Raw genomic sequence first — 27,286 nt, 5'->3', positions numbered from 1 at the left:
TGGGAGGGGAGGGGGGGAGGGGGGGAGGGGTGGGGTGATCTGGCAGTTATAGGTTACCAGCTGTTAGGGGGTCTCCATTGCCGTTGCAAAGAACTGGATACGAAACATTTTGAGGTGGCAACTGCAGTTAGTATTATTCTTTTGTTATGATGATTAAATTTTCGTGGTTGTTAAGCCACCAGTAAGCTCTCTGTTGTGAGTGGTTCGTGGTGTTGTTACATTTGCATTTGACCAGATCAGGCTGGTGAGGCGTAGTTTAGGATGGAGCTGATAAATTGCTTGTAAAGAATACTAAACTATAGGGTTCATTTTCTCGTCGAAACCTGGTGCCAGTTAGTGTCCTGGAGGATTCGAACTGGTTTGTGGCGTTTATATTGGTAAATGTGATGTCTATGTAGGTACTCCTCACACAGTATCTCTATGGCAAAGACCTGTGTTAATCTGTCCAGCAATAGACCAACCAACCCACACACTGTGTGAGTGTGTGTGTGTGTGTGTGCGTAGAGAGTGCGTGGCCACGATAACCCAGCTTTTCACACACCACCACACCTTACCTACCTCAGGAACCTTAATCAAAGAAAAAGAAAGAATCACCGTGGCCATCGTTTAACTGGCCACCCTCCCTCCCTCACTACCATCAACAGAACCAAGAGCGGAAACTTTACGGTCAGAGAGTGAGAAGCCACGCCCCGCTACCAGCCACACACACACACACACACACACACACACACACACGACTTTCTCGTATTTCTAAGAACCTCTCTCTCTCTCTCTCTCTCTCTCTCTCTCTCTCTCTCTCTCTCTCTCTCTCTCTCTCTCTCTCTCTCCTATCTATCTATCTATCTATCTATCGATCAATCTTTCTCTATCTATCTATCTATCTATTTATATATCTATCTACCTACCTCTCCAAGGCGATACATAAAGCTGGAAGGAAGATTGCGTTAACAATTGCGCCAGAACGGAAAATACCTCCACTCACAATGAATGTGATTAAAGTTGTCGACAAGATGAAAAATGTGCGGGAAAATTTGAATAATCGAGGATGCTTCAGTACAGAGCACCGTCAATAGATGGTCGATACGGATCATCCCGGCAGCTGTACCTATAGAAAGAAGGATCATAAAGGAAGATTAGGAAAGCCAAGCGTGTCCAAACAGTAAGATCTGAACCTTTCGAAGGTGTTGGATGACCTATAACGAGAACATCACTTCACGCATAACAGATGGCGTTCATTGTACACACTCGTCCTGCAAATAACAGAAGAGCGTGAAGTAAAATTGTAAATAACACATTTGCCTTATTTTACGGGACTGTAAATCAATTTACATTGTACAGCGGATAGAAAGTTCTCACTCAAAATAATCTAAGGTCAAGTATAATTAGGCGTTGCTATGAGTTGAACATCAAATAGGTAGTTTATAGACCATAATTCGCGTAATCTTAACCAATTTCGTCCAACACAAATGTTCAAACACGTATAATTAAGGTTTCTGAACGCTTGATTTACATATGAACTACCTCCATGATGAATATTCCTATACTTCTTCATCGATATTGTGACTGAATATCAACAGTGCCAGGTGAATATTCCTCGGTCAAATGACTCACTGAATATCGCAATAAGACGTATGTAAGTCGTAACACCAGAATGAGTTTAGTGCCTCGTGAGTTATGAGGTGGGTCATGTACTCAGTGGTCGTACCCTCGTGTTCAAAAGATCATCTCGTTATAGTCAAGGGTCGTAACGCCTTACTAACAGGTCGTATCTTGGTCCTTAGGGGTCGTAAGGTCCTTTGTCTTAAATGTTTTTTTTTTTCTTTCTTTTTTGTAAATTCTCACGTCAGGGTCAGTTTGACCTTCCTGTTGGTTATAGAACATGGGATTGTGGGATCCTCACGACGCAGAACATGGAGCCATTGGTAAAAGCGGGTGTCCCACCCACCCACCTCCCCTCTCATCATCTTCGTACCCCAGAGAGAGAGACAGTGGGATGTCCCACTGGTAACTGGGCGACCCACATCCCATGCTCTGGTGCTCCTAGAGTCCATCTGACCCCCCCTCGGTGGGGGTGGGGGTGGGGGTAGAGGTGGGGGTGGGGGGGACATCACGAGAAGCCAGACATAAACAGCGTCGTCAAACGGCATCATCAGGCAATAACAACTCACTCAGACCTTCTTGCCTCCCGCACCTCGTTTTCTTTCGTCTTGCCTCCGTCAGATATGACAGCGACACACAGTTTCTGCTGGTCTCCCCAACCACAATATATGCCAGTATAAGAAGAACAACGCCCTCTATTTACCCGCTAATAACTAATATTTGAGCTATATGAAAGACCATTTTCTGGCGAAACGATTCTGCAATTCAGATTGCGGATCGCAACGGTCCCCGAACACGTTTTCTAAGACATTTTGGATGTTTAAGAAAATGAAATAACTGACCAGTGAAATATATATATATATATATATATATATATATATATATATATATATATATATATATATATATATATATATATATATATATATTCCTATGAGTCCACGGGGAAAATGAAACACGATAAGTTCCCAAGTGCACTTTCGTGTAATAATCACATCATCAGGGGAGACACAAGAGAGAAATATAACGGTCAGTTTATATATATATATATATATATATATATATATATATATATATATATATATATATATATATATATATATATAGAGAGAGAGAGAGAGAGAGAGAGAGAGAGAGAGAGAGAGAGAGTGTGTGTGTGTGTGTTTGTGTGTGTAAAATGTAGGCTAGTGAGGGTTGTGAGATCGGCCACATGGTTTCAACAAGCAAACAAGCTAAAAACAAAAAACGTAGCCAGACCACCAATTCACCTGTTTAAACAATATGTATATACACAAGAGTTCAGTTAGACAGCAAACAAACACGATAAGTTCCCAAGTGCACTTTCGTGTAATAATCACATCATCAGGGGAGACACAAGAGAGAAATATAACGGTCAGTTTATATATATATATATATATATATATATATATATATATATATATATATATATATATATATATATATATATATATATATAGAGAGAGAGAGAGAGAGAGAGAGAGAGAGAGAGAGAGAGTGTGTGTGTGTGTGTTTGTGTGTGTAAAATGTAGGCTAGTGAGGGTTGTGAGATCGGCCACATGGTTTCAACAAGCAAACAAGCTAAAAACAAAAAACGTAGCCAGACCACCAATTCACCTGTTTAAACAATATGTATATACACAAGAGTTCAGTTAGACAGCAAACAAACAACAAGAACAGCACAACAACAAGTGACAAACAGTGACTTTGTGGTACCAAGTCAGTGAGTGAGAAACCCGCCCAATGTTCAATGAAAAGTAGCCCAAAAGTAGCCCAAAAGTAGCCCAAAAGTAGCCCAAAAAGTAGCCCAAAAGTAGCCAGTGTTACAAACTCAGTTAAAAACTTGTAGTAGTAGTAGTAGTAGTAGTAGTAGTAGTAGTAGTAGTAGTAGTAGTAGTTGTTGTTGTTGTTGTTGTAACAGTAGAAGTAGTAGTAGTAGTAGTAGCAGTAGTAGTAGTATAGTAGTAGTAGTAATAATAGTAGTAGTAGTTGTAGTAGTGGTAGAAATTGTTGTAGTAGTAATAATATTTACCACACTAGACGTAAGTTTCTGTTCTCTCTCCATATTACAGAGAGCTTTTCTAAGCCCCAGTGGTCAATTCATGTCTGGGGTTCTGTGCATTCTTTCGTATCATTAATGAAATTGAAGTGTAACTTTTCAGCATTTGTTCAGATGAATGAAAGGGTTAGAATAAAATCACTTTCAAAATCTGAACTGACTAGGTATAGGAACGAATTCATAATTCAACTGAAAATGAAGCACACAGACTTCTAGTACCCCAGGGCCACCTATTGTTATGTTTCAACAAATTAATAATCTGAACATGTACAGACATATAATTTACCTTTTCTCATGAGAATAGAATTTGATTGATTGCTTACAGTTAGTCTCTTGCCGGATCACTTGGAGCCACTTTATATATAGAATACCCTTACAGTGTCTGTACAATGGTAAATGATAAAGCTAAATGATGAGGCGTCACAATATTTTGCAAAAGTCCCCCACAAAAGTTTTCTTTAACCTGACCGTTTTCTATGTATAATTATTTGAGTGGGACACTTAGGAAGATTCTGATATTATGATCATTTTCATTTTAATCTATGTAGACCACAGAGTGGCTGTTATTAATGACCTTTTTGAGGGGTCATCTAAAAGGTCTGGTCATATTTAAAGCTGGATATCCTAAACGAGATGCATTATTAGAGTTTTCATCAGGTTGTGTCGGCATTTTTCGTGCCTAATCATCTTTTTTGATTACGCTGGCCAGCTGAACGTGTCAAGATAAGTAGATGGGTATGTCATTGGCATGAGCCATATTAGAACCACATTCTCCACCTTTTTTGTCTGATATTTTGGTTGCCATGATTTCACAGGATTACGTAAGAGAGATGTGTTGTTTGACTTACCGTGGGCATTGCTTCAGTGGAGATCCTAGCCATCGAGAAGTACTAATAGGATCACAATCCTTATCCGTGTAGGCTTCCTGTGGCATTGCGTCACGTCTGTGGCTCCAGGCATGACCCTCATGGTCATGATTTTGCAGTGACCTGTCAGGAAGCGGACGACTTGTATGTGATATTGCATGACGAAAGGAATAGTCTGACCCAAGTCAGACGAGGGGAAGACCTCATATTTCGTGTTAATCCTAATGGCTCTCCTATTTCACAGATGATGACTATGTTGATTTAATGTTATCCCGTTATCAAATCAGAGTCCCAGTCATTCATGATTATTTAATTCTTAGTGACGACTCGTTGGCAAGTGCATTTGACGAGGGGGTCGAGTGGATGGTTGGTGATTGGGGAAAGAGGCCTGTTAGCTACCATGGTCATTAAGGCCCATTATCGTCGGGCTATAACCATTAGATTACCATGGTCATTAAGGCACATTATCGTGGGGTTATAACCATTAGATTACCATGGTCATTAAGGCCCATTATCGTCGGGTTATAACCATTAGATTAGAAATACTTCAATCATATTCATTACGTGTTGGAGAGAATGATATACGCCTTGGTTATGATAACCACATGTGGACATATTACAAAGATTTATAGACTGTTTTTACAGATGAATTCCTACATGGTTTTAAAAGTAGGTTTTCATAAAGGCTTTCTCTTCCCCAGAGCTGCCAGACCTTATCTGCCGAACACCTGCTAAAGATGAAATCATGATTAGTGGAGTTTCACCTGATAAGGCTAATCTGGTTTTCGTCAGCTGTGGGGAAAATAGATAATAATTTCTAAAGTTATGCGTCACGGACAGAAGTATACGACTTTATCAGCGATGGAAATGTTGGTATATGATATGATGCAAGGACATGCAGCTCTTGTGACTTAGACATAGTGAAAAAGAGATGAGGGTCATTCCATTTCTAACCATGACACCAAGGAAGCAGAGGTACGATTTCTATGATCGAAATAAGACATAGAGATTTTCTATGTGAGTTCGACAGATAACCTAAGTCATTTTCTTTTTCAAAGAAAACGAAAAATATTCTTTCTATTATCAGAACGTTCAACAGTTTGCCTTGTGAAAACAGATGGCAATTCTTACAAGTTTTGAAACGAATAGAATGAAATGGAATAAAACGAAAACAGTGGCAAATAACTGAACTCATTGGGTATATTAGCGAGGTAGAGTACTGGCCACTGTGTCTCAAGTTTACAACGTATGGCTATAAGAAATAAAGTCTATTTCACACTTTTTCCGTTGGGTTGGTCTACTATATAGGTAACAGGTAGTCCTCCTGTCTGTTGACAACAGTCACTGGAACTAGTAATCTAGACCAAAGATTTTTTATCTTATCAGTGATTTTACCATTGTTGATGACACTACAAGCTATGGCAAAGATGACATGATAACAAAGATAACCGAAACGTAGAATAATTCCATAAAACAGAAATTTACGCATACATTTGTAAAAGAAAATATATTTATAAAGTCGTAGATTTAAGAAATTCCTTCAGGGAATGCCTCACCTTGCTTAGGCACTCTCTGAGATAAGGAGAGATAAGGATAAGGTCCCACAAACGTCACACAGACTCATAATCAACAGTAGTGTCTGTGTGAGCGAGTGGGACGGTATAAGAAAGCTGAGACTTCCGGGTTCTCTTTCCTATAAACCGAGTGTTTTTGTGAGTTTCCTGTCCAGTCACTAGGGCTCTGTGGTTGCATGTCCTGAGTTGTATGTGTATATACAGCACCCAAGTGTTACCATGGACAAGAAATATGTCTTTCCGCTCCTCCTTTGTATTATTCTGACAACGACGCCACGGGCTTTAGGTAAGACTATCTTAACACATCTTCAGACGTTGACTTTTAGTTACTAAATATGTAAGTTAATGTAGATTTGTCTGGTTACATAATCATGTAGAACTGTGATGATTGGCATTTCATTTTTCTTAATAAAACTGTAAGATATTAAGATTAAAAAGTTTTTGTTTTTAATCCATGACAGACTTTTAATCGTACAGTAGTAACCCGATCCCTTCACTCTCAACATTAAGTGTTCAGTGGTGGTATTATAAGTATTTTATCACTTATGATGCCTTTATATATATATATATATATATATATATATATATATATATATATTGTGATGTACCACAGTTCTCATGTTGTACACCTGTCTGTTATACCCCCAGGTCTCATGTGCTACACATGTATTAGCACTGTGAATGAACTGACGTGTTTGAATGACCCGGACAATGTTCTGAACGGGTCACCCACCACGGATTGCCAGAAGGGCGAGCATGGCTGTTGTACCATCCTTCGACAAGAATATCTCGAGGAGCCAGGTTCGTGGCTCGCTTTACCTCACTAGAACCCAGATGCATCCACTAATAAGATACTGAAACAAGAATTAGTTTCTTGGTCCCGATAAAAATTCTACACATGGATCAGATTTATGTATCATGATTATTTTGTTGAAGATTATCATCTTTATCCTAAAGTTACTTAATCAGTGTTTGAGTGGAGACTGTTCATTTCATTAATAACTGCTTTAATAGGTGCTTGGGGAGGAGAATGTATGATTACATTCATCAAGCAACCCTTCCGGTCTGTCTGATGTTACTTTGAAATTGAGGGACAAAAAAAAAAGAGAATAAATCTTGATTTGATGAGTTCAAACTTGGGCTTCAAATTTAGTAACATTGATGTCATAAAGCTCCATGATATATATATATATATATATATATATATATATATATATATATATATATATATATATATATATATATATATATATATATATATATATATATATCACCTTGTTATCATTTGGCAGGGAAGATTGTTTCCTTCTCTCGTATGTGTCAGGAGAATTGCCCCCGTGATGGCTTCTCTGAGCTACCTGACTCAACCTCCAAGTTCTACCAGACTTACTGTAGTACTCCCAAGTGTAACATCGGCCCTGGCAACAAGTCGCTCTCCAGTAAGTTCCCTTAAGTTTCATCTAATGTGTTGTTGTGAAGGGAGTTTCATCATTTTTTTTCATCTCCTAAAGTAACTGGGCAATCTTTCTTGATCCTAAGAATACAAATGTTATTCACACTGGCTGCTGAGGCCAGTGCACTCTCCTCTTGTACAAAGATGGTTAGCTAGTCCTTTGGAACGTCAAGTTAGCACACCCGCCAAAGATTTGGATACTTTCTCAGTTATGATAAGTGATTAATCACATTCACACACAGTTTGCTTGTGGCTCATGCTTGAAGACGAATGTTACATTTCAAATGTACGTTTGAGCTACCCACTTGAACATCTCTTGTCTCATTTGCCTCATAACCAGTTTAACCTTAGACCAAACTCCTCGCGTCTTCCCCCGTATAGCACCTGTATGTTCTGTTGCTGTGTTCCTCAGGTATCGGCCAGGATGGTAACGGCAATGGTAACATAATGAACATCCCAGGCGAAGGAGCGGCTTCCATCAGCTCTTCTGTGGTTCTCCTAGTCTCTGCCGTGGCCATAGCCATGCTCTTGATGGATGACTAGAGACTCTCCAACACCCGTCGTCCTTCCTCTGTGATTTCATTTCATTTCGGTAAAAGTTAGAGTGTCTTAAGAGGTGCCAGTGTTCCAAGCTGTGACTGCCTTCACAATTATGATCATTGATTAATTATGCGCATTCTCTCGTGAGCTCAAGAAACATCCCTTGAAGTTGACTAAAAGTCTTACATCATCTTGTATGTTCCTCCCATGATCAAAACATTTCTTTGTTTAGGTGACGCATTGTTCCACCTTCCTCCCCACACCTCCATGCCAGGAACACGAGCATCTAGCTCAGTTCTAGAAGCCCCCTATGCTAGCTGAGGCTGTGCTAGCAAAACTTGAGGTTAAGTCAGATCCCTAATCACGTTTTCTTGGCCCTTGGTCGATTTTTTTTTTAGGTGTGATTTATCAGTTTTAAGGACGCCTGTGTTATGATGGCTCTGGCATCTTCGTCCTGCTCTTGTGGAATATAATTTTCTTCATATTTTTACCTTTCTATGTTCTTCATTTATAGAGGCTGATCATGAACATATATACGTACCTGATTGAAGATTTTGACATCATTTTCAAATTCTATGATTTGATTGTGATTATAAATGTACGTCATACTATTACGGCAAATTATTCTTAATATCAAAGTCAAATTATACAACGTTTTGAATTCCTTTAAATGTTGTGATAATAACACATAATGTATATACATGTTAGCTACTGTTTGTCTCATAGAAAATTATTTGTTTGCAAAGAAAATAATGTAACTCGATATTGAGAGTGATTTTTGCCTGTTTATCAAAGTTATCATATTGTAAAATAAAATTACTTTAAAGGTCAATTATATTTGTACATTCTTTATAACGTAAGACTTAGAGACGTCTTTAGCATGACCAGAACTTCATATATACATATATATATATATATATATATATATATATATATATATATATATATATATATATATATATATATATATATATATATATAATATATATATATATATATATATATATATATATATATATATATATATATATATATATATATATATATATATATTGACATTATTATGAGCACTGTGAATTGTTAGTAGACTCATGTACTTCTGAACCAGTCATGTAAACTTTGACTTAGATTCTTATCAACCAACTTCATAAGTACATTCTTTTTACATCATTTTTCTCTCATCATTTTTGAAAATAGATTCTGAGTAATAGGAGTGTAGTGAGTCAACCAGAGTGAGGGCAGCCATTAAGCTAAGGTTAGATTACAAAGCGAAACAATTTTAATGTGTAAATTATTATTCATCCAACTCATTTCATAATTGTTCGCTGCTGATCAAAAAAAATTACTGTATCACAATTAACTCATCTGTAAATCTTTTAAATCATAGCAATAGAATGTATCTGACATTAGTTGTCACATAGGTTTATGAGAGATTATTAAGTCCACTGTTTGAATTATATATTTAAGGATGATTACGCCAAAGGATCATCTTAATTGCTATTTCCATAATATGGGTAACTGCTATGTACAGTAATCATGTCATTAACACATGATTGGCCCCGCTTCTCCTCAAGTCTCTTAGGCTGAACAGTTTCCATCAACTGCTGGTAACATCCACAAATCGCGATGATCCAAAACCCAGTAGAAAATTAGCTTTACGTCCCTTGTTTCTTTTGTTCAAAATGATTTCTACCAGCAGGAGATGAGGAGCCATTTGGGTCCGATTCTAACAAAAGTCAGAGTCTGGTAGAGTGTAAACATCGATCTCGGTCATCATCAATTGTAAAACAAGAGCTTCTTGGAGACTCCGAAGTCGTTCTTCTTCCCGTTGTGGATCCACTGCCAGAAATGTTGGAAGTTCTCGTCCTCCTCGACGTCCGTGAGCCTCTCTGGGTAGGAAGTCCTCCTCCTGCTCCTATAGTCGCCTGCGCTCCTGGTCTCACTCCGGACCCGGTGGACGCTGGCAGGGCGGCCACCACCTTCCTCCCCCCTGGTCTGGTTCCTAGGACGTCTCTTCGACTCCCCGTCGGAGGCGGAGGTGTCGTGTCCCCATCTGCCTCGAGCCTTGAGTTCTTCGCGTCTCTGCTGATCCTCGTTCTCTAGTTGTCTCCTTCTTTCTTCTTCCTTCCGGCGTCTATCGTCGTATTCTCTTCTCCTTCGTGCCTCTTCTTCTCTTTCTTGCCTCATTCGCTCCTCTTCCTCTCTCCTTCTCCTCTCGGCATCTCGTCTTTTCCTCTCTTCTTCACGCTTTTTCCTCTCTTCCTCCAGTCTTCTCTCCTCTTCTCTCCTCTTCCTCCTCCTTCTCTCGTCTTCTTCTCTCTTCCTCCTCTCATCATCCTCTCTCCTCCTGTCGCCGCCTTCATCTCTGTCTCTTCTGTCCTGGTTCTCATTACCCAGCCTGTCCCCGTTAGATCTTTGGCTACCGGAGTTATCCTTTGAGGGGACTTTGTTACTGGAGTCACCCTTTGAGGGGACACTGTTGCCGTAGTCACCCTTTGAGGGGACACTGTTGCCGTAGTCACCCTTTGAGGGGACTTTGTTACTGGAGTCGCCCTTTGAGGGGACACTGTTGCCGTAGTCACCCTTTGAGGGGACTTTGTTACCGGAGTCACCCTCTGAGGGGACTTTGTTACTGGAGTCACCCTTTGAGGGGACACTGTTGCCGTAGTCACCCTTTGAGGGGACTTTGTTACTGGAGTCGCCCTTTGAGGGGACTTTGTTACTGGAGTCACCCTTTGAGGGGACACTGTTGCCGTAGTCACCCTTTGAGGGGACTTTGTTACTGGAGTCGCCCTTTGAGGGGACACTGTTGCCGTAGTCACCCTTTGAGGGGACTTTGTTACCGGAGTCACCCTCTGAGGGGACTTTGTTACTGGAGTCACCCTTTGAGGGGACACTGTTGCCGTAGTCACCCTTTGAGGGGACTTTGTTACTGGAGTCGCCCTTTGAGGGGACTTTGTTACTGGAGTCACCCTTTGAGGGGACACTGTTGCCGTAGTCACCTTTTGAGGGGACTTTGTTACTGGAGTCACCCTTTGAGGGGACACTATTGCCGTAGTCACCCTTTGAGGGGACTTTGTTCCTGGAGTCATCCTTTGAGGGGACTTTGTTCCTGGAGTCACCCTTGGCGGGGACCTGTTTCCTACCCAGGTTAGCAGCATCGCCACCTTTATCCGAATCCTTGGTCGGGTTGGCTGGCTCTGACTTTGGCTTCCGGGGCTTCTTGACTGAAGTATTGGTCCTCCTGTATCTGATGTAGTCAGCCAGGTGTTGCTCGCGTCCAGGCTCGCCAAATCGTTTGGGCATCATCTTGCTGCAACACATGAAGATACCAGTTAGAAATGGTCATATTCTAATTATTCAAAGTCTCTCTCTCCCCATGAGTACAGTGCTTAACCCTTACTCACCACAGTCTGGTCCAGTGAGTACAATGACTCACCGCTGTAGAGACGATGAGTTAATCATAATGAACAACAACTTGAGTACCGTAACTCGACCCCTTCATCATACAAGACTAACCACTTGAGTATAATTCAACCCTTTGAATACACTAACGTAGGGCCTTGAGTATGGTGATCTAACCCTTTGATTTTGACGACCAATATCCCGAGACTGTAATTACACCCAGTAATTACACTCAGTAATTACCGTGACTTAACCTCTTTTTGTCGCCAATTATCCACATTTCACGTGGTTCCTCTTGGCGAATTTCGCGGTTTCCAGGTCAACAATAACACCTCTACGTGGCTCCCTGACACCTTCACGACCCTCCCTCCCTCACCCACCTTCCCTCCCTCCCTCACCCACCTTCCCTCCCTCCCTCCCTCCTCCCACAGCGAATGACCAACACGTGAGGGACAAGACATCAAAAGAACACCAACTACTCACTCGCAGGGTCAAGGGTCACTAATTACAAGCTCACAGTGGTTGAAAACAATCAAGAAATGGATGACGTGACGGAAAAAAAAATCTTTTATGTGTGTGTGTGTTAATTCACGCCATCAAATTCCCCCTCACCCCCCCCTCTCTCTCTCTCTTCTCTCTCTCTCTCTCTCTCTCTCTCTCTCTCTCTCTCTCTCTCTCTCTCTCTATCTATCTATCTCTCTCTCTCTCTCTCTCTCTCTCTCTCTCTCTCTCTCTCTCTCTCTCTCTCTCTCTCTCTCTCTCTCTCTCTCTCTCTCTCTCTCGTGGAAGCTTGCATCTATACACACACATTCATAAGAAGGATGTGAAAGGAATAGAATTTCAAATATATCACCTTCCCCTTAGAAATATTTCTGTTTGCCTCGTAGAAAACGTGGTGTGGGTTGCCACTTCGTAGTGCAGGAGATCGCTCTTTCCCATCACGAAATCGAGGTTATTCTTTCAGACTTTCTTGAAACCATAGATCTCTCAAGACACAGTATCGGACGAACGCACTGGTACAGACGATCACATCCTCAACACTCGATGTAAAATGAGCTTTATGTTGTTATGAATATATCAGTAGCATCAGCTGATCCACCCGGGTTCGAATCCTGGGCCGGGGAGTCGGTCCAGAGTTAACCCAACTGTTCATCCTCGCCAGGAGAACACGTAGATGTGTGCAAACGAGCCTATTGTTCGTTTGTTCCAGACGTTACCTTATTTAGACGGGAAAAACGACTTAATGTCCCTGTTCAGAAGAGGTAAGAGGATTGTGCTGCAGGAATTGACCCTAACTACATAACTAGGCCAGAAGCCTTGTTTAGGGGGTCAGGTGTGATGTACACAAGATAACAATGATGAACTATGATGAGACCTGTTATCCTCGGACATACTGCACAATTAACCTACGTCCCTTCCGCTATTCAGGGCCTAATTATTCATAACCCTTAATTGACCCTTGACGAATTGGTTCGACCCAGTTTGCTCCTTATCTCTTATCCTTTGTCTCAAGACTAGTGAGAGATAAGAGGAGATAAGTGAGAAGTGGTACACTGCTGCTATCACTACTGCTTGTATTAATGCTAAAACTTTTAAGCTTTGTGCACACACACACACACACACACACACACACACACACACACACACACACACGAGCGTAGAAAACCCTCCCCGTACAGTACAAATAATTTGCAAATGAATAATTAAGAAAATTCTATGAATTTGTCCCTTATCATAGAAAATTTGCAAAATATCAATTCGCAACATGTGTTTTAAGAGACATTAATCATAAATATTGTTTTGATATCTCTCAGTCAACAGATTGTTATATTAATTGAACTTATGAAGTCATTCATGATTCATAAAGACTTATTGTAAGACATTTAATTGGAATTTGCAGTTGTGCTGGGAGCTTCTTATTGATATTTATGTTTCTATACATTTCCGTAACAGATCGTAGTCCTGCATTAGTCAAATATATCCTAAAACCATTCAAATTTCACTAGGATCAATTTGAATAACGCGGGCTTTATGTCATTGTTTTGTCACTCCTCTGATTCGTGGAGATACATCTCCTCCCGAGGGATCTAGAGCTGTGATTGGCTACTAATGTAAACATTACACGGCCATCTTGGATGGATCTTGAAAGATTATTGGCCGAGAGGTTAAAGGGGCGTAACTTTCTGACAGCAACCCATGTGTGTTTGTTGTTATGGTGAGTTAACTAGTGATCCACATCCTCTAGATTTGCATTATAACGGAGAGTTTATTCTGTTTAGAAAAATATATGAACATAAAAGTGTTAGCAGACTCCACGAGTGAAAAGTCACCTTTAAGGACGCTTGTATCACTGGGAATACAGACCTTGACAAAGAGCTTATTTCAAAGGAGCCCACAATCCCCTGCTACTGAAAGTAGCGTATATCCCTGGGGTGCAGAACTTCTCAAAAGGCGTCGTGGGTGTTGCCAAGACTTCTTTTTTGGAATAAGTTCAGGAGAATTAAGACAATGTGGACTGTACAACGTTGCAACTTGCCAGGTAAGTAGCAAATGAGCATTATAAACTTAATTCATCTTAGGTGTAGAAGGACATCGGTTTGAAGAGGATTTTGATAAAATGGTCAGAGTTTAAACCTGGTTTTGCTTTTCTTTTTATGTTTCGGTTGTTCTTGTGGGGATGCTAGTTCACTCTTCACTGTATGGATGATGGTTACATCTGATGACTATGTTTGTCTTCTAATTAGATTTAGTAGCTATAGTTTGCTCCCCAAATAATGGTCAAGACAGTTTTGCACTATTTGTGGAACATAAGTCAGCTGTTTGGGATTTAGTCCCAACAACTGCAAGGGTTATTATGGCTGTCAAGCTACAACCACAACTGAAAAATATTCAACAACATCTTCAGGTGTTTATGGATGATTCTAAGACCAAATACTCTCTCATGTGCATGAGGCCCATGTACACACAGCACAGAAACAATCTTCACATAATTTGACATAACGAAATTTCTGTGCATACTGACCTCTTAAGTGTTAACAGGTAATCATTCCAAGATCCATAAAGATCGTTTTTGTGCTATGTGCAATTATAGATCCCTTCTTGCTCATGCTATAATACTGCTATCATAGAGTTGTAGTACTGTTATTCAGTAGAACTTAATGATGTGCAAGAACATCGTATTTGGTATATCAGTGTGTGGATCTTCAGGATAAAGGTTACCAGTTATAGGTCTTTCTCGTCATTCACTGGTCTTTTTGATCTTGATGATAAACGATGGTTGATGTACGTCGTCTAATCCAGTCATCAAAACACTCACTTGATAGTAAACTGCTGTAACGCTATGGCATTCACAGACAAAATTTCAACATCCACCAATTTTCCTTTAGATACGCACTATAAACTACATATTTACAGTGATATATACCGTTATCAACACTTTATTGAACTACAGTTCTATAAACAACCTGTGGAAATAAGCCACAAAGGCACCACTAAAGGTTTAAGTTAGGTAGCCTCGCTCAACATACCCCTGGCTTCAGTTAGCCCGGCTGACGCCAGGGATCCGCGCGTGACTGTGCTATGGCGCCAACTGATCGCCCCCTCTGGTTCTTCACCATCACACTCACGCCACTGGACTCGCTGAACAATCTGTATCAAAACAGACATTTACTGCCGCTTATGAATCACTAATTCGTATTTAGTAATCTTGTTAGAAAGGACAGCACTGAAATGAACCGTCGACAAATTGTACGTTGTTATGTGCACCTGTGATTGGAGACCATGTTTTTGCCTTCCACCTCTTTTTTGCCACTATCAAGATCCTTGTCATTCTCTCGTTTTGGGGTCGATTGCCCTGAAGTTTGGTAGGCGCGTCCTGTGATTCAGTATACTCGAACATGAATTTCGATTCTCTTTTTATCTATTCCCTTAAGGGATTTTAAGAGGTGATAGATGAAACAACCCGAAAACGTATAGATTGGGCAGCTGTTTCTGACCACGTCAGTCACTACACACAGATGCCCTTCCACAAACCCCATATAATGCACCAGATAGACTTGTGTTTTGAGCCATTTCGTTTAATCTACATGGGTCTAAGCTCACTGTAAAGGCTACTTTGGGGAAATTACTTGACCATAACTCAGCTTGTGTCCATGAAATATAGAAGAAAGATTGCATTTTACGCTAACAAAAGCAAGCTAGAGTTAGCACGTTGAGAATTGTCTAGAATATGTAGCAGAAAGACTAGTATGATAATGAGTCAAGGTCAGCTTTATGCTAACATCAGTTTAGATTACCTCTCGGTAAAGATGGCGAGTGCTGATGATTGAAATGACCTGTCGATGCGAGGGTTTAGAGCTCATCATAAGAGGAATAATTGGTGCTGATCATTAGCTAGGTATATTCATAACTGTCAGGAAGACTTAAAATAAATCTAGAGATTAAAGAGTTTCTTTCTCATTTTACAAACAACAAACACCATAAGTCCAGCTTGAACGACCAGTCTGGCTATGCTGACGTAGACGATAATTTAGCAATACTCGATAAACGTACGTGTCATACATTGGAATCTATTGTGATCATAGAAACCCCTGTGTAATAATAACGTATCTATTTCTGACATAAGTGATGGTCGTCTCACACGCAAGCAGAGGTTTACGATGGCTAGCAAATTAAACTCTCGTTGGCTGACGGCTCTCCACACTCTATCGACCCAGGAATCAATACACACTCGCACATCGTTCATAATTCAGCCCGTAAGTGATACTCCATCAATGGTGTTAATCCATGCGTCATGCAATAGATGCATCAGGGAGTTCATGCGTCAGTTCTCGACACTTTTGTTACCAGAATCAGCAACATCAACTAGAGTAAATGTGCTTTGAAGTGATGGCATTATCCATATTATGATTCAGTTACTTTCTCGTGTCTAAAAGTTGATCTTGTCTGTTGTTTTTATAACATTAAAGTCGATGATTTATGGTATATTACTGATACCTGTGATATCTGACGTGATCTTGATACAATCAGTAACATGGACAGGATGAACTGAACCTCATTCGTCAAGTGACGATGATAAAGGTCGCTAAATCTCAAGCAGGTGGAGTCCGGTAACACCTAATTTAAGTAGTCAATCGTGAGGACTTTAATTTGTTGGTCTATCTAGTTAGTTCCAGACGTGTTCTTTAGTTTGTTTTTTTTTTCAAATAATACTGAAGGTAATTTGTTTGTAGATCTTTGAATTTGTGGATTAATATGAAACCTTTCAAAAGATTCTGATATTAATCCTTTCAAAAGATTCTGCATTGCATATATAGTTTATATATTCATTCAAATCCAGTTCTTGTGTACGTTCAGATGTGTACTTAGGCCAACTAGTCTTCCTTTCTTTATAAACCTTTCTATTCCATTTTCCTCCTCTCCTCTTCCACTTTCTGCCCCTTCTCCTCCACTATCCCACTCCTTCTCTCCCGCCTCCTGACCCCCTCGCTTGTTGCATGTCGTGTCGTCATGCACAATTCATGCTTTGCTCCCCATGTGCATGGCCGCCTAGCAACGAAGAGGCGATATTGTTTGTCATGCTAATGTAAGTGTTTACAGATAATACCAGGGGGTGTGGAATTGTTTACAGATGATATCAGGGGGTGTGGAATTGTTTACAGATAATACGAGGGGTGTGGAATGGTTTACAGATAATACGAGGGTTGTGGAACTGTTTACAGATAATACCAGGGTGTGGAATTGTTTACAGATAATACGAGGAGTGTGGAATTGTTTACAGATGATATCAGTGTGTGTGGAATTGTTTACAGATTATACCAGGGGTGTGGAATTGGTCATGTGACGTAGGGAAATGAGGTATGGAGTACGAAATGTAAAGCAAAGTTGGTTGTTTATCATTGTTGTTTTGAAGGATGAGGAAGAACTGAAATATGACAACAAGACATGAACAATAAAGATTATTCTGAGTTCACGACACAATACAGTGTTGAAGATGTGTTTCCCCCCCAAGAAATCAGGTGTTGTGTTCTGAACTAAGAAGTGTTGCATTACTTTAGTGGCCTCCGCATGCTGGACGGACTGGGGAATGGACTGGCTAATTATATAGCGATAGAGAAATGTACGAAGAATGATATAGATCTGCTGACCTGTGTCTTCTGTAACGAAAGAGGATCCAGATATGTCCGCAATGTATTCCAATGCCTCATAACCCAGGTTAATATATATGTATAGCGAAGTTCAGATGTTATCTATGTCGTCCAAACACAGTGTATTACGAAAGACTGATAGTGTTAGATCCTGCATACCATGACGGTTATCATGGCTTATCTCCCTCCCTGGCAGAGAGAAGTCACTGCAGATAAAGGTATCTAAATCCACCTCGGCCCAGGAATTATACATGATCAGCGGGAGATAAGGGTGGAGTTTGATGTTATCATTGTGTAAAACTTCTCATGGCGTCAACTGACCAACCTTCTTCTGCGAAAGAGACCAGCGCCAAATATACCTGACCTAACCTGACCTGACCTAACTTAACCTGACCTGACCCAACCTGACCTGACCTGACTTGACCTGACCCACCCCCAAACTCACCTGTATTACACTTCGACCTGATGTGAACCCTCAGGTCTCTCGCCTAAATGGACGTTTTCTTTCCCCCTTCCTCAGTCTAACAGTAGAGCCAGGTTGTCCACTGGTCCTGAGACACCCAAAGCGCCATCTGTGCCCTGGATATGTCCACCAGGCAAGTGCTGGTTCATTACTGTCAGGCAAATCCATTTTCTAGAGGTACAACAGCTTAACGGAAATGTACATCAGAATCAATACAGTCTCTGTCTTTCTCTAGATGATATTGATAAAGATGTGCGTAAGTTTTTACGTGTACATTTCTCATGATATTCTTGTGGGAAGTAATACTAAATTATTCTAAAAGTTATCAGTCTATTTACAAACACTTTACATACAGTAAATCACAGTTACAGATCTCTCCAGTGCCACAAGTAATTTACAGTATCATAAGTCAATAGAAAACCAACAATATAGAATAACTAAATACATAATTATGTAAGAAAATATAAGTTTTTTAAACAATTCTTTCGTTCATTTAGAATTATAATCTAAAAGCCTCATTTTTCATTGGTGATTTAATAGCTTTATCTTTTTAGGTACAGATTTAAGTGATTGTTAATGGGTGTGTTAATTTACGTAGATGATTTCTCATTTACACCTAATCTTTAAGTAACCAGCATGACTGTAAATGTGAAAGCCAATTTACAGGCAAAGCACAAAAGGAAAACAATTTTCTGTGTTTCCTATTTCACCCATTGTGCCATTAACACAAACGGTACGACCCTTGAGTACAACGGTACGACCCTTGTGTCCAACGGTACGACCCTTGACCACGACAGTGCGACCCTTGACCACGACAGTACGACCCTTGACCACGACAGTGCGACCCCTGGACACGACAGTACGACCCGTCGACACAACAGTAAGACCCCTGGACACGGCAGTACGACTCTTGATCACGACAGTACGACCCCTGGACACGACAGTACGACCCCTGGACACGACAGTACGACCCCTGGACACGACTGTATGACCCTCGGCCACCGTATAAGTCTCCAGGTCCAGGCCACCATATCCCAATGGCCGTCATTGCTGGGAACCACTCAGAGTCGTTGTCAACGAGGAAGTTCAATGGTCGTCTTCGCTATGACGTCGGTCGTCCTGGTCGTAGGAGGAACGAAGTCGTCGTCCTCGATGGATTCAGTCGTCCTCGTCGTCACTCAAGAGGAACGCCCCGGACTTGCCCATGTCCGTTCTCTGGCCGTTCGTTAACCAGCTCATAAACTCGTTGAACTTGTTGTTTCCAGGGTCAACGGTCATTTGGCTCATCTTGTTCTTTTTCTTCTGGTTGACCTCATCCTTCGTCCTCCTGAGTCGTCCTTCCAGTTCCTGCCGTTCCTTCCGTTCCTTCTCTTCACGTTCCCTCCACTCTTGGTCTTCCCTCTCCTCTCGTTCTCGACGTTCTCGTTCCTTCCTTTCCCGCAACTCTTGTCTCTTACGTTCCCTGTCCTCCTGTTCCTGGTTTTCCTTTTCCTGCTGTTCCTTCCGACGCTTCTCTTCCCGTACCTTGCGCGCTCGTGCCTCACGTTCCCTACGGTCTCTCTCCATCTGTTCCCTGCGTTCCCTACGTTCTTTTTCTTCTCGTTCCTTTGCTTCTCTCTCCTCTCGTTCTTTCCGTTCCTTTTCCTTCCGTTCCCTCTCCTTCCTTTCCTTTTCCTTCCGTTCCTTTTTCTTTCGTTCCTTTTCCTCTCGTTCCTTTCTTTCCCTCTCCTGCCGTTCCTTCTCCTCCCGTTCCTTGCGTTCCCTTTCCTCTCGTTCCTTACGTTCCTTCTCCTCCCGTTCCTTACGTTCCTTGGCCTCTCGTTCCTTACGTTCCTTCTCCTCCCGTTCCTTGCGTTCCTTCTCCTCCCTTTCCTTGCGTTCCTTCTCCTCTCGTTCCTTGCGCTCCTTGGCCTCCCGTTCCTTACGTTCCTTAGCCTCTCGTTCCTTACGTTCCTTCTCCTCTCTCTCTTTCCTATCCTTATCCTTTCCGTCGTTATCCTTTTCCTCGTTTTGGTTCTTTTGTTTCCTTTCCTCTGGGTCCACCAGCGCCCTTGGCTCTCCTCTTTTATCTTCTGGTTTCTTCGACTCGTCATTTCTTGCCTCCTGTTGGGGTCTGTCGTCTGCTGGGTCCTTCTTCCTCAGCCGGTCCAGCCTCTCCCGCTCCTCTCTGTCTCTCCTCTCCTTCGCCTCCTTATCCAGTCTATCCCTCTCCTCCTGCGCCTTCTTCCAGGCATCATCCCCCTCGGCGGTTGGGTTCGGCGTTGGGGCCGCTGGCCTTGGGGCTGTCGACGTCGGTGCTGTCGGATTTGGGGCTGTCGACGTCGGTGCTGTCGGATTTGGGGCTGTCGACGTCGGGGCCGTCGGATTTGGGGCTGTCGACGTCGGGGCCGTCGGATTTGGGGCTGTCGACGTCGGGGCCGTCGGATTTGGGGCTATCGACGTCGGGGCTGTCGACGTCGGGGCCGTCGGCTTTGGGGCTGTCGACGTCGGGGCTGTCGGCTTTGGGGCTGTCGACGTCGGGGCCGTCGGCTGTGGGGCTGTCGACGTCGGGGCCGTTGGATTTGGGGCTGTCGACGTCGGGGCCGTCGGCTGTGGGGCTGTCGACGTCGGGGCCGTTGGATTTGGGGCTGTTGCCGTCGGCTTTGGGGCCGTCGACGTCGGGGCCGTCGGCTTTGTGGCCGTTGACTTCGGGGCCTTCGGCTTTGGACGCTTCTGGCTCCCGGGTATCTTACCCTGTCGCCTTAACCTGATGAACTCAGCCGTCGTGAGGGGCATCTCGCCGCCACGTCCCCTGCAAATAAAAAAGAAAAACGAAACCAGGTAGATAAGTCAGTAGATGAGTAGATATAAACCGTTCATCATAACTATCTACTTGACTGTTAGGCCTTTGAGTCTTCGTGTACTGCGGGTGGCTATCAATACGCACGACTCGGGGTGGTCACGCTATAACAACACGCCCCTAGAACCCGGGATGACCACGCCAGATCTTTTAGAAACCTGACCCATGTGTACGTCCATGGGAGTGGTGGCTGCACGCGAAGTTTCAGAGCCAAGTGCCGAATTGTTATGAACTTATGATCGGTTGAATTTAGGATACGTAACTGGAACTGGGGGGATGTTCTGATTACCAACCCTATCTAAGGTATTCATCAGGAACACTAAACGTTATTTGATCTGGAGTCTATACCTGTTATGTGCTTCTTTAATTGAGAGCTTATCTGATGCAAGTCCACTATCATCTGATAAGTGGTTATTTACATCATCAAACCACCCGTGGAATAAGGGGATAATTTTAGTATGTTTTGCTCATGATGTTGAAACGAGAGACGCGTTTTCCCACTGACCTAGATTCACATAAGGTTTATTTTAGAGAATGACTTATATATACATCAATACATATGTATACATATACATCATTATAGATGGAGTGGGTAGCGAGGCCAATATACATTCAGTGTTTGTGTATTAACTTGAAACCTGAAAAGAGAAAACAAAACCCGCCACGAATGGAACCCTAAATGCAAATGTTACCATCTTTGAAGGCATTGCAGATGCGCAAGAAAATCACTTGAGATTTTGACTCCCATGGCATAAATTACATATCATAAAAAGTAAATTACATATCATAAAAAGTAATTTTATCATAAAAAGTAATAAAACATGTATTCGCACTGAAATATGCTTCAACAGCGCTTGCGACATTCGGGGATGTGAAAATGCGACGTCTAATAATTTCAATCAACCACAACTTCATATCTAATCATAACTTGGCACTGAAATTTTGACTACATCTATCATTTGTATAGACGTACACATGGGAAAAATTTCGTAAACAACTGCAGGGAGGATTTTTGGTTATGGGGTAATTTGACGCAGAATGGCCCAACTAGGTATCATTACCAAAAGTTCAACACATGTATAACTCACGTTTTTATGTTTCAGTGTATTTTGGCCTATCTATTTACGTCTATACGTGTATGTGTGAATGTCTGTATCTATCTATCTGTCTATCACAAACCGCCCCTGTATCGTTGTACAGCGTACCTACCCAATCTCTTCTACACTTATGTGAGCAAGATACAGTCATACATTCTGCTACCCAGCACAGTGAAACCGTAAGCCCTTATTTGCCTCATTAGATTTAAGACCTTTGGAATTATATATGTAACTAGAGTTAAATATTTCACTGACCTATAACCCAGTGTGACTACATCTTGCTTCTTAAGTCTGCAGTCTTCTTGTTATGTTTCGCCTCACACTACATAACTGTCCAATATACAATTCGCCATGCTCGTTGTAAAGATGAGATACGTACGTATGCTAACTATAGCAGAAAAATTGCCTTGCTCATAATCACATTTTCGTTTTCAGATTCCAGAATGTTATCACTCGTCACTTTGTTTACGAATGACTGAACACCAGAATCGTAGCATCAACTCGTCAAGAACATTTTTTTTTGATGCATTTGTTCCCTTATTGTACGTAGGCACCACACGTGAGATGCTTATATTTCAACTACATGACATCGATATTAAATGTTCATAGAACTGCAGGGTCCTCGAGTGCCACTATCTAGGAACAGTCACGAAGAGGCTATTGATCCAGAGTGCAATGTCGTTCTCTGTGTGTTTGTTTTGATCAACTCACCTGTGAGGTCTCGAAAGAAGTAGATCTTCACTGGGCTTGGAAGATATGCGACGCGGATTCGAAGGTTATCAGGAGCTCCTGTAGAAGTGAGGTACCGAGGAGAGAGGCCCCGTCTGGCCACTACCACCTGCCTGATGTAGCCAGCTGTCGTTCTCAGGTGGAGCGGTATCGCCTCCTCAACACCCTCCACAGCTGGACCTGTGTCGTGGGAACGCCAGGTAAACAGTGGAGCCTCGTTCGACACTGGTCATCACCAGGGAATCCGCGAGTATCCACGCAACCTGATGGAATGTTTATGACCCCCCCCAATCGTTCGTCACCCATAATCCAACACAATCCGGATGTGTGCCAGTGACGTGACGGCTGTGTCCCTAGATGCGACGCACGGAAGGATCGAGTGAAGATCTGACATTACGGTATGACATTATTCTGCTTCAGCAACAGCAACGAGACTCTTCACAGTACGACCTTCAATGGTTCACTACGTACTGGGCTGCTCAGGCAGAAAAGTGTTGTTCTGAGAATCATAATCCTCGAGGAGTCTGTATGACCTGAACCAAGAGCCACTCTCAGCCAGGGGAGGACTGGGGAAGTGAAGGAAACAACGAGAGCTTCAGACATACACCCACTCCTTGTCTGCCATGCGTGAACTACCTCCCTTGGTTCTGAACTACCCGAGACTAACAAGCCCCCCGCCTCCACAGATCATTCCGCCATGACCCACGAAGCATTTCGACTCGGGCATAATGACTCCCGCATCTCGTAGCCCCTTGACCTCCTCAGCGTGAGCCAATAAGTTGTCTCTTTTCAAAGACCCACAATGACCCTCGGCTCCCCTGCGTCTGGCGTCCCTCAGGGTCAGTGCATTGCACCCCTTGTGGCTTCCTGTTTCAGTGGGTCGCGTTTATCATCACACATCCTCAGCACATATGGCGAAAATCCTATTAGAATCATGAGCCATATCAGGGTCAAGACCCTTTGGTATTCTGTTTATGTGTTGTTTGGATATTTCAGTGCTTTCCAAGACCTCCTTCGCCCACTGCGTCTCACTGGTGTCGAGGCTATGACGTCTTCCACTGTGAAAATATGTCATTCAGCCCTTGGCGTCTCTATATGTACACGTGTGTCAGTGGATCAATGTGCACGTGCGTTTGTGTTCCTTACGTGTTGGTAGAGAGAGGGGAGAAAGAGAGTGAGTTAGAGAGAGAGAGAGTTACTGACCTCAAAGCCTCTCACGCACTGTTGTAGCAACCCCAGCATAGAAACCTGTTCTCCTCCCGTCTGGATAACCCCCACTACCTTAACCCCCCCAAACCCCACCATCATCAACCCCTTACACTATATCTTAAAATCTTAATATCACTTTCCATCAAAGGTTCAGTGGTTATCTGAACCTTTTTCTCTTTCCTTTGGGGACGAACCATTTACCAGCGAACACTTCAACTCGAGCGAGGTGCTAGTGTGAGTTATACATAGGTAGCGTGTGGCGTTAGAGTCACCAGTAATAAAGGAACTAGAACATTAATTCTGTGGGACCAGACGCGACCGTGATATACGTCTCCCCCATTGGTTAAAATGGAGGCAGTGTTGACATTACGTGCTCCTGAATGGTTAGAGCTATCTTATCTTTATGAAAGAGAGAGGGAGAGAGAGAGAGAGAGAGAGAGAGAGAGAGAGAGAGAGAGAGAGAGAGATGGTCCTTCAAGTCTCCCTTTGATAAGATGACGAACCGTCCCTCTAAAATACGCTACAGACGAAGTGGCAACTGATAAATAAAAATCATGACGACAGCATTGACTCCAATTAACCAATCACAACGACATACGTCACCTACTTCAGAGCCAATGAAATGGCTCATATCCTCGTTCGTGATGCGAGAAAAAGAATGCTTTAAAAAAAACTTTACAAATTAGATTAATCATGACTAAAATACAACAGTAGTCTGTAAAAACGACGAGGAATAGTTTTTGTATATTGCATTATAATCATGCCTGATAAACAGGTTTACATTCACGATTTCCATTACAAATTCTTATAGTTTTACAGGTAAATTATGTATATATATATATATATATATATATATATATATATATATATATATATATATATATATATATATATATATATCGTATCTTCTGCGTCTTTTAAAGGGCGATTACCAAGGGCGGAAAGCTGGGGCCAAGCTGGGAATCCTCTCCTCCTATATTACAACATTCCAAAAAGTTCATAGAAATAAGCTCAGATTCTTTCCTCGTAGGGAACCCATGGTCGTCTGTCGCTACGGTTCTGCATCTTATGTGTGACGTGATGTTAGATTATCATCCGTATATCTGTTTCTGTTTCTCGCTATGTATACAGCAGGTGAATGACGCATTTACGCAAATCGCGTGAATTTACAGCGTCGGTGTACATAGGTCAAAACAAGGTCAGCTAGACGGGAGGTGACCTGGGGTCAGGGAATGAAAGCTAGGTCACACTGCAAGCCATTAAGGTCGTCGCCTGTTAGCTTGTTAACTAGTGTTGTTGGGTATGTAGCCTGTTGTGTTACGAGGGTGGCTATGTTGTGAGGGTTGCTGTGTTACGAGGGTGGCTGTGTTATGAGGGTTGCTGTGTTACGAGGGTGGCTGTGTTATGAGGGTTTTTGTGTTATGTGGGCTATATTCATTGGTGGGAGGAGGGTCGATCAAGAAATCATAAGGCAAGAGAGTGGTGTACGAGCAGTGTGCATGAGAGAGCTCAGGAGGATGTGCTGAAATGTTTGGACGTATGGAGAGGATGAGTGAGAAGAGGTTGACAGAAGGTCATACATGTCAGCACTAGTAGGAGCAATTGTAGAGCGTAAGGAAGTGGAAGGATGGAGTGGACATGCATGAGGGTGTGCGGCATGCATCGGAGAAAGCGAAGTGGAGCGACGGATAAAGCGAAGTGGAGCGACGTGGTATACGGGGGGTGACAAGCTGTCACTGGGTTGAGCTTGTCTGCCTTCGTCATGGACCAGCAAACTTATTACTGAGGTGATCTTCAAATAAATCACATGTGACACTAGAGAATTATATGACCGTCTGGTGCATGCTACATCAGCGAAACAAGATAGTCTGTATTTTCAGTTCATAAAGAAAATATGAAGTAAATCCCGTCGAGAGAAAATCCTATGCTTAGATTCATCTTACGTTTAGAAAATTTACTTACTTTTAATGTCTTAAGGTCTCGTTTGAACGCCAAGTTGCTTAAACAAGCCAATCAGATTTTTCCTTTTGTGTGCAGCATTCCGTACTCTTGGTTCTGATTGGCTGGCTTCGACCCCTTGTAGACGGCCCCCTAACGTCCCGCGGACATCTGTCTCATGGGAGTCAAGCCGGAAATAGCAATGCTGTGTGTGAGACTTGCGTTCATTCCTGACCCGCTACAACCACTAGACCACTCTCGCGTATCCGGACACGATATCCGGATACCCAGACGTTCAGTAACGCTACAATTATCCATTCTACAACCAGGTTATTAGACGGACTGGCCGAAGAAAATCGATGTCTAAGTTCACTAATTCATGATAGAGAGAAAATGGTGGATCTCTTACCCCTAACTATGTTAAATCGATCATTTACTGCTGTGCTCAATGTGTTGGTGTTAACATAGCCACACGGCACGTGTGTAGAACTGGGTAGATTTAAGACTGGCTAAAGAATAATGTAGATGAGGTGTAAATTGGAGATCAAAGTTAAAATAGAATTAGCAATTTGATCTTCTTAAAGGTAAATTCTAGTTAAAAGTGAATTAAATATATATAAGAGAGATTTTCCTGGGTCTTTTAATACTTGAAGATGATGATGATTGGGGTAATTGATTTCATTATGAATGTGAATATTATGATATTAGATAAAGAGGGCGGGTGTGGCGTGCAAAGTGTGTCATGTGTGGGAGATTCTGGTAATGTGGGAGTGTCAGTAGTGTGTGGGAAGGAGTCCCTCGTGTGTGGGAGGAGCGACACTAGTGTGAGGGAGGGCTGCCACTAGTGTGTGGGAGGGGCGCCACGAGTGTGTGTTGGGAAAGGTACCACTAGTTTGTGGACAGTGCCACAAGTGTGTGTGAGGGAAGATGCCACTAATGTGTGTGAGGGTGGGAAGGTGCCACTAGTCTGTGGGCAATGCCACTAGTCTGTGGGGGTGGGGGAAGGTGGCACCAACTTGTGAGGAGTGGCATTAGTGTGGGCGTAAGGCAGATGTGGGATAAGAATACCACACTCGAATTGTTTGTGTAATGAATACTGGAGGACTGGCTGTGGTATGTGGGTTAGGTCCACTGTTGTGTGTCTGCGATGTCAAGAGAGAAAGAAAGAAGGAGAGGAAACACGAGATCCTGAGCGCTTTCGTGTATTGACACATCCTCAGAGGACACTTACAGAATGAGAGGACCAAAGACAGTGTGTTAATACACGAAAGCGCTCAAGATCTCGTGTTTCCTTTTCCATGTGTTTTTTTCAGCATTTATAAAATCACGTGTCTGTTGTGATTTTGTGCAT

General features: G+C 42.3%; 3 protein-coding genes across 3 annotated transcripts; 1 reads left to right on the top strand and 2 right to left on the bottom strand.

The window, feature by feature from the left end:
- Positions 1-6,166: 6,166 nt before the first annotated feature.
- Positions 6,167-8,941, top strand: LOC139764357 (uncharacterized). The gene is made up of 4 exons (XM_071690886.1): positions 6,167-6,402; positions 6,765-6,917; positions 7,409-7,555; positions 7,982-8,941. Exons 1-4 carry the CDS (start codon positions 6,336-6,338, stop codon positions 8,110-8,112), a joined length of 498 nt encoding a protein of 165 aa, XP_071546987.1. The 5' UTR covers positions 6,167-6,335; the 3' UTR covers positions 8,113-8,941.
- A 155-nt stretch (positions 8,942-9,096) lies between these two features.
- Positions 9,097-17,595, bottom strand: LOC139764356 (uncharacterized). The gene is made up of 2 exons (XM_071690885.1): positions 15,042-17,595; positions 9,097-11,422 (listed from the first exon to the last, which is right to left on the bottom strand). The coding sequence occupies exon 2, from the start codon at positions 11,416-11,418 to the stop codon at positions 9,886-9,888; it is 1,533 nt and encodes a 510-aa protein (XP_071546986.1). The 5' UTR covers positions 11,419-11,422; positions 15,042-17,595; the 3' UTR covers positions 9,097-9,885.
- Positions 17,596-18,329: 734 nt separating this feature from the next.
- On the bottom strand, positions 18,330-23,589 carry LOC139764355 (uncharacterized). Its single transcript, XM_071690883.1, has 2 exons — positions 22,771-23,589; positions 18,330-20,914 (listed from the first exon to the last, which is right to left on the bottom strand). The coding sequence occupies exon 2, from the start codon at positions 20,896-20,898 to the stop codon at positions 19,282-19,284; it is 1,617 nt and encodes a 538-aa protein (XP_071546984.1). The 5' UTR covers positions 20,899-20,914; positions 22,771-23,589; the 3' UTR covers positions 18,330-19,281.
- Positions 23,590-27,286: the final 3,697 nt, after the last annotated feature.

The sequence above is a fragment of the Panulirus ornatus genome, chromosome 49, assembly GCF_036320965.1.
Source record: "Panulirus ornatus isolate Po-2019 chromosome 49, ASM3632096v1, whole genome shotgun sequence".
NCBI lineage: Eukaryota > Metazoa > Arthropoda > Malacostraca > Decapoda > Palinuridae > Panulirus > Panulirus ornatus.
The sequence above is the reverse complement of the archived record's forward strand: the minus strand, read 5'-3'. Positions and strand labels throughout refer to the sequence as shown.

Bases quoted from the DNA above. Each gene is read 5' to 3' on its own strand.
- LOC139764356 (XM_071690885.1), bottom strand. From the start codon at position 11,418: ATGATGCCCAAACGATTTGGCGAGCCTGGACGCGAGCAACACCTGGCT.
- LOC139764357 (XM_071690886.1), top strand. From the start codon at position 6,336: ATGGACAAGAAATATGTCTTTCCGCTCCTCCTTTGTATTATTCTGACA. The intron at 6,918-7,408 runs GTTCGTGGCTCG...ATCATTTGGCAG, and splicing joins AGAATATCTCGAGGAGCCAG to GGAAGATTGTTTCCTTCTCT. The intron at 7,556-7,981 runs GTAAGTTCCCTT...TGTGTTCCTCAG, and splicing joins TGGCAACAAGTCGCTCTCCA to GTATCGGCCAGGATGGTAAC.
- LOC139764355 (XM_071690883.1), bottom strand. From the start codon at position 20,898: ATGCCCCTCACGACGGCTGAGTTCATCAGGTTAAGGCGACAGGGTAAG.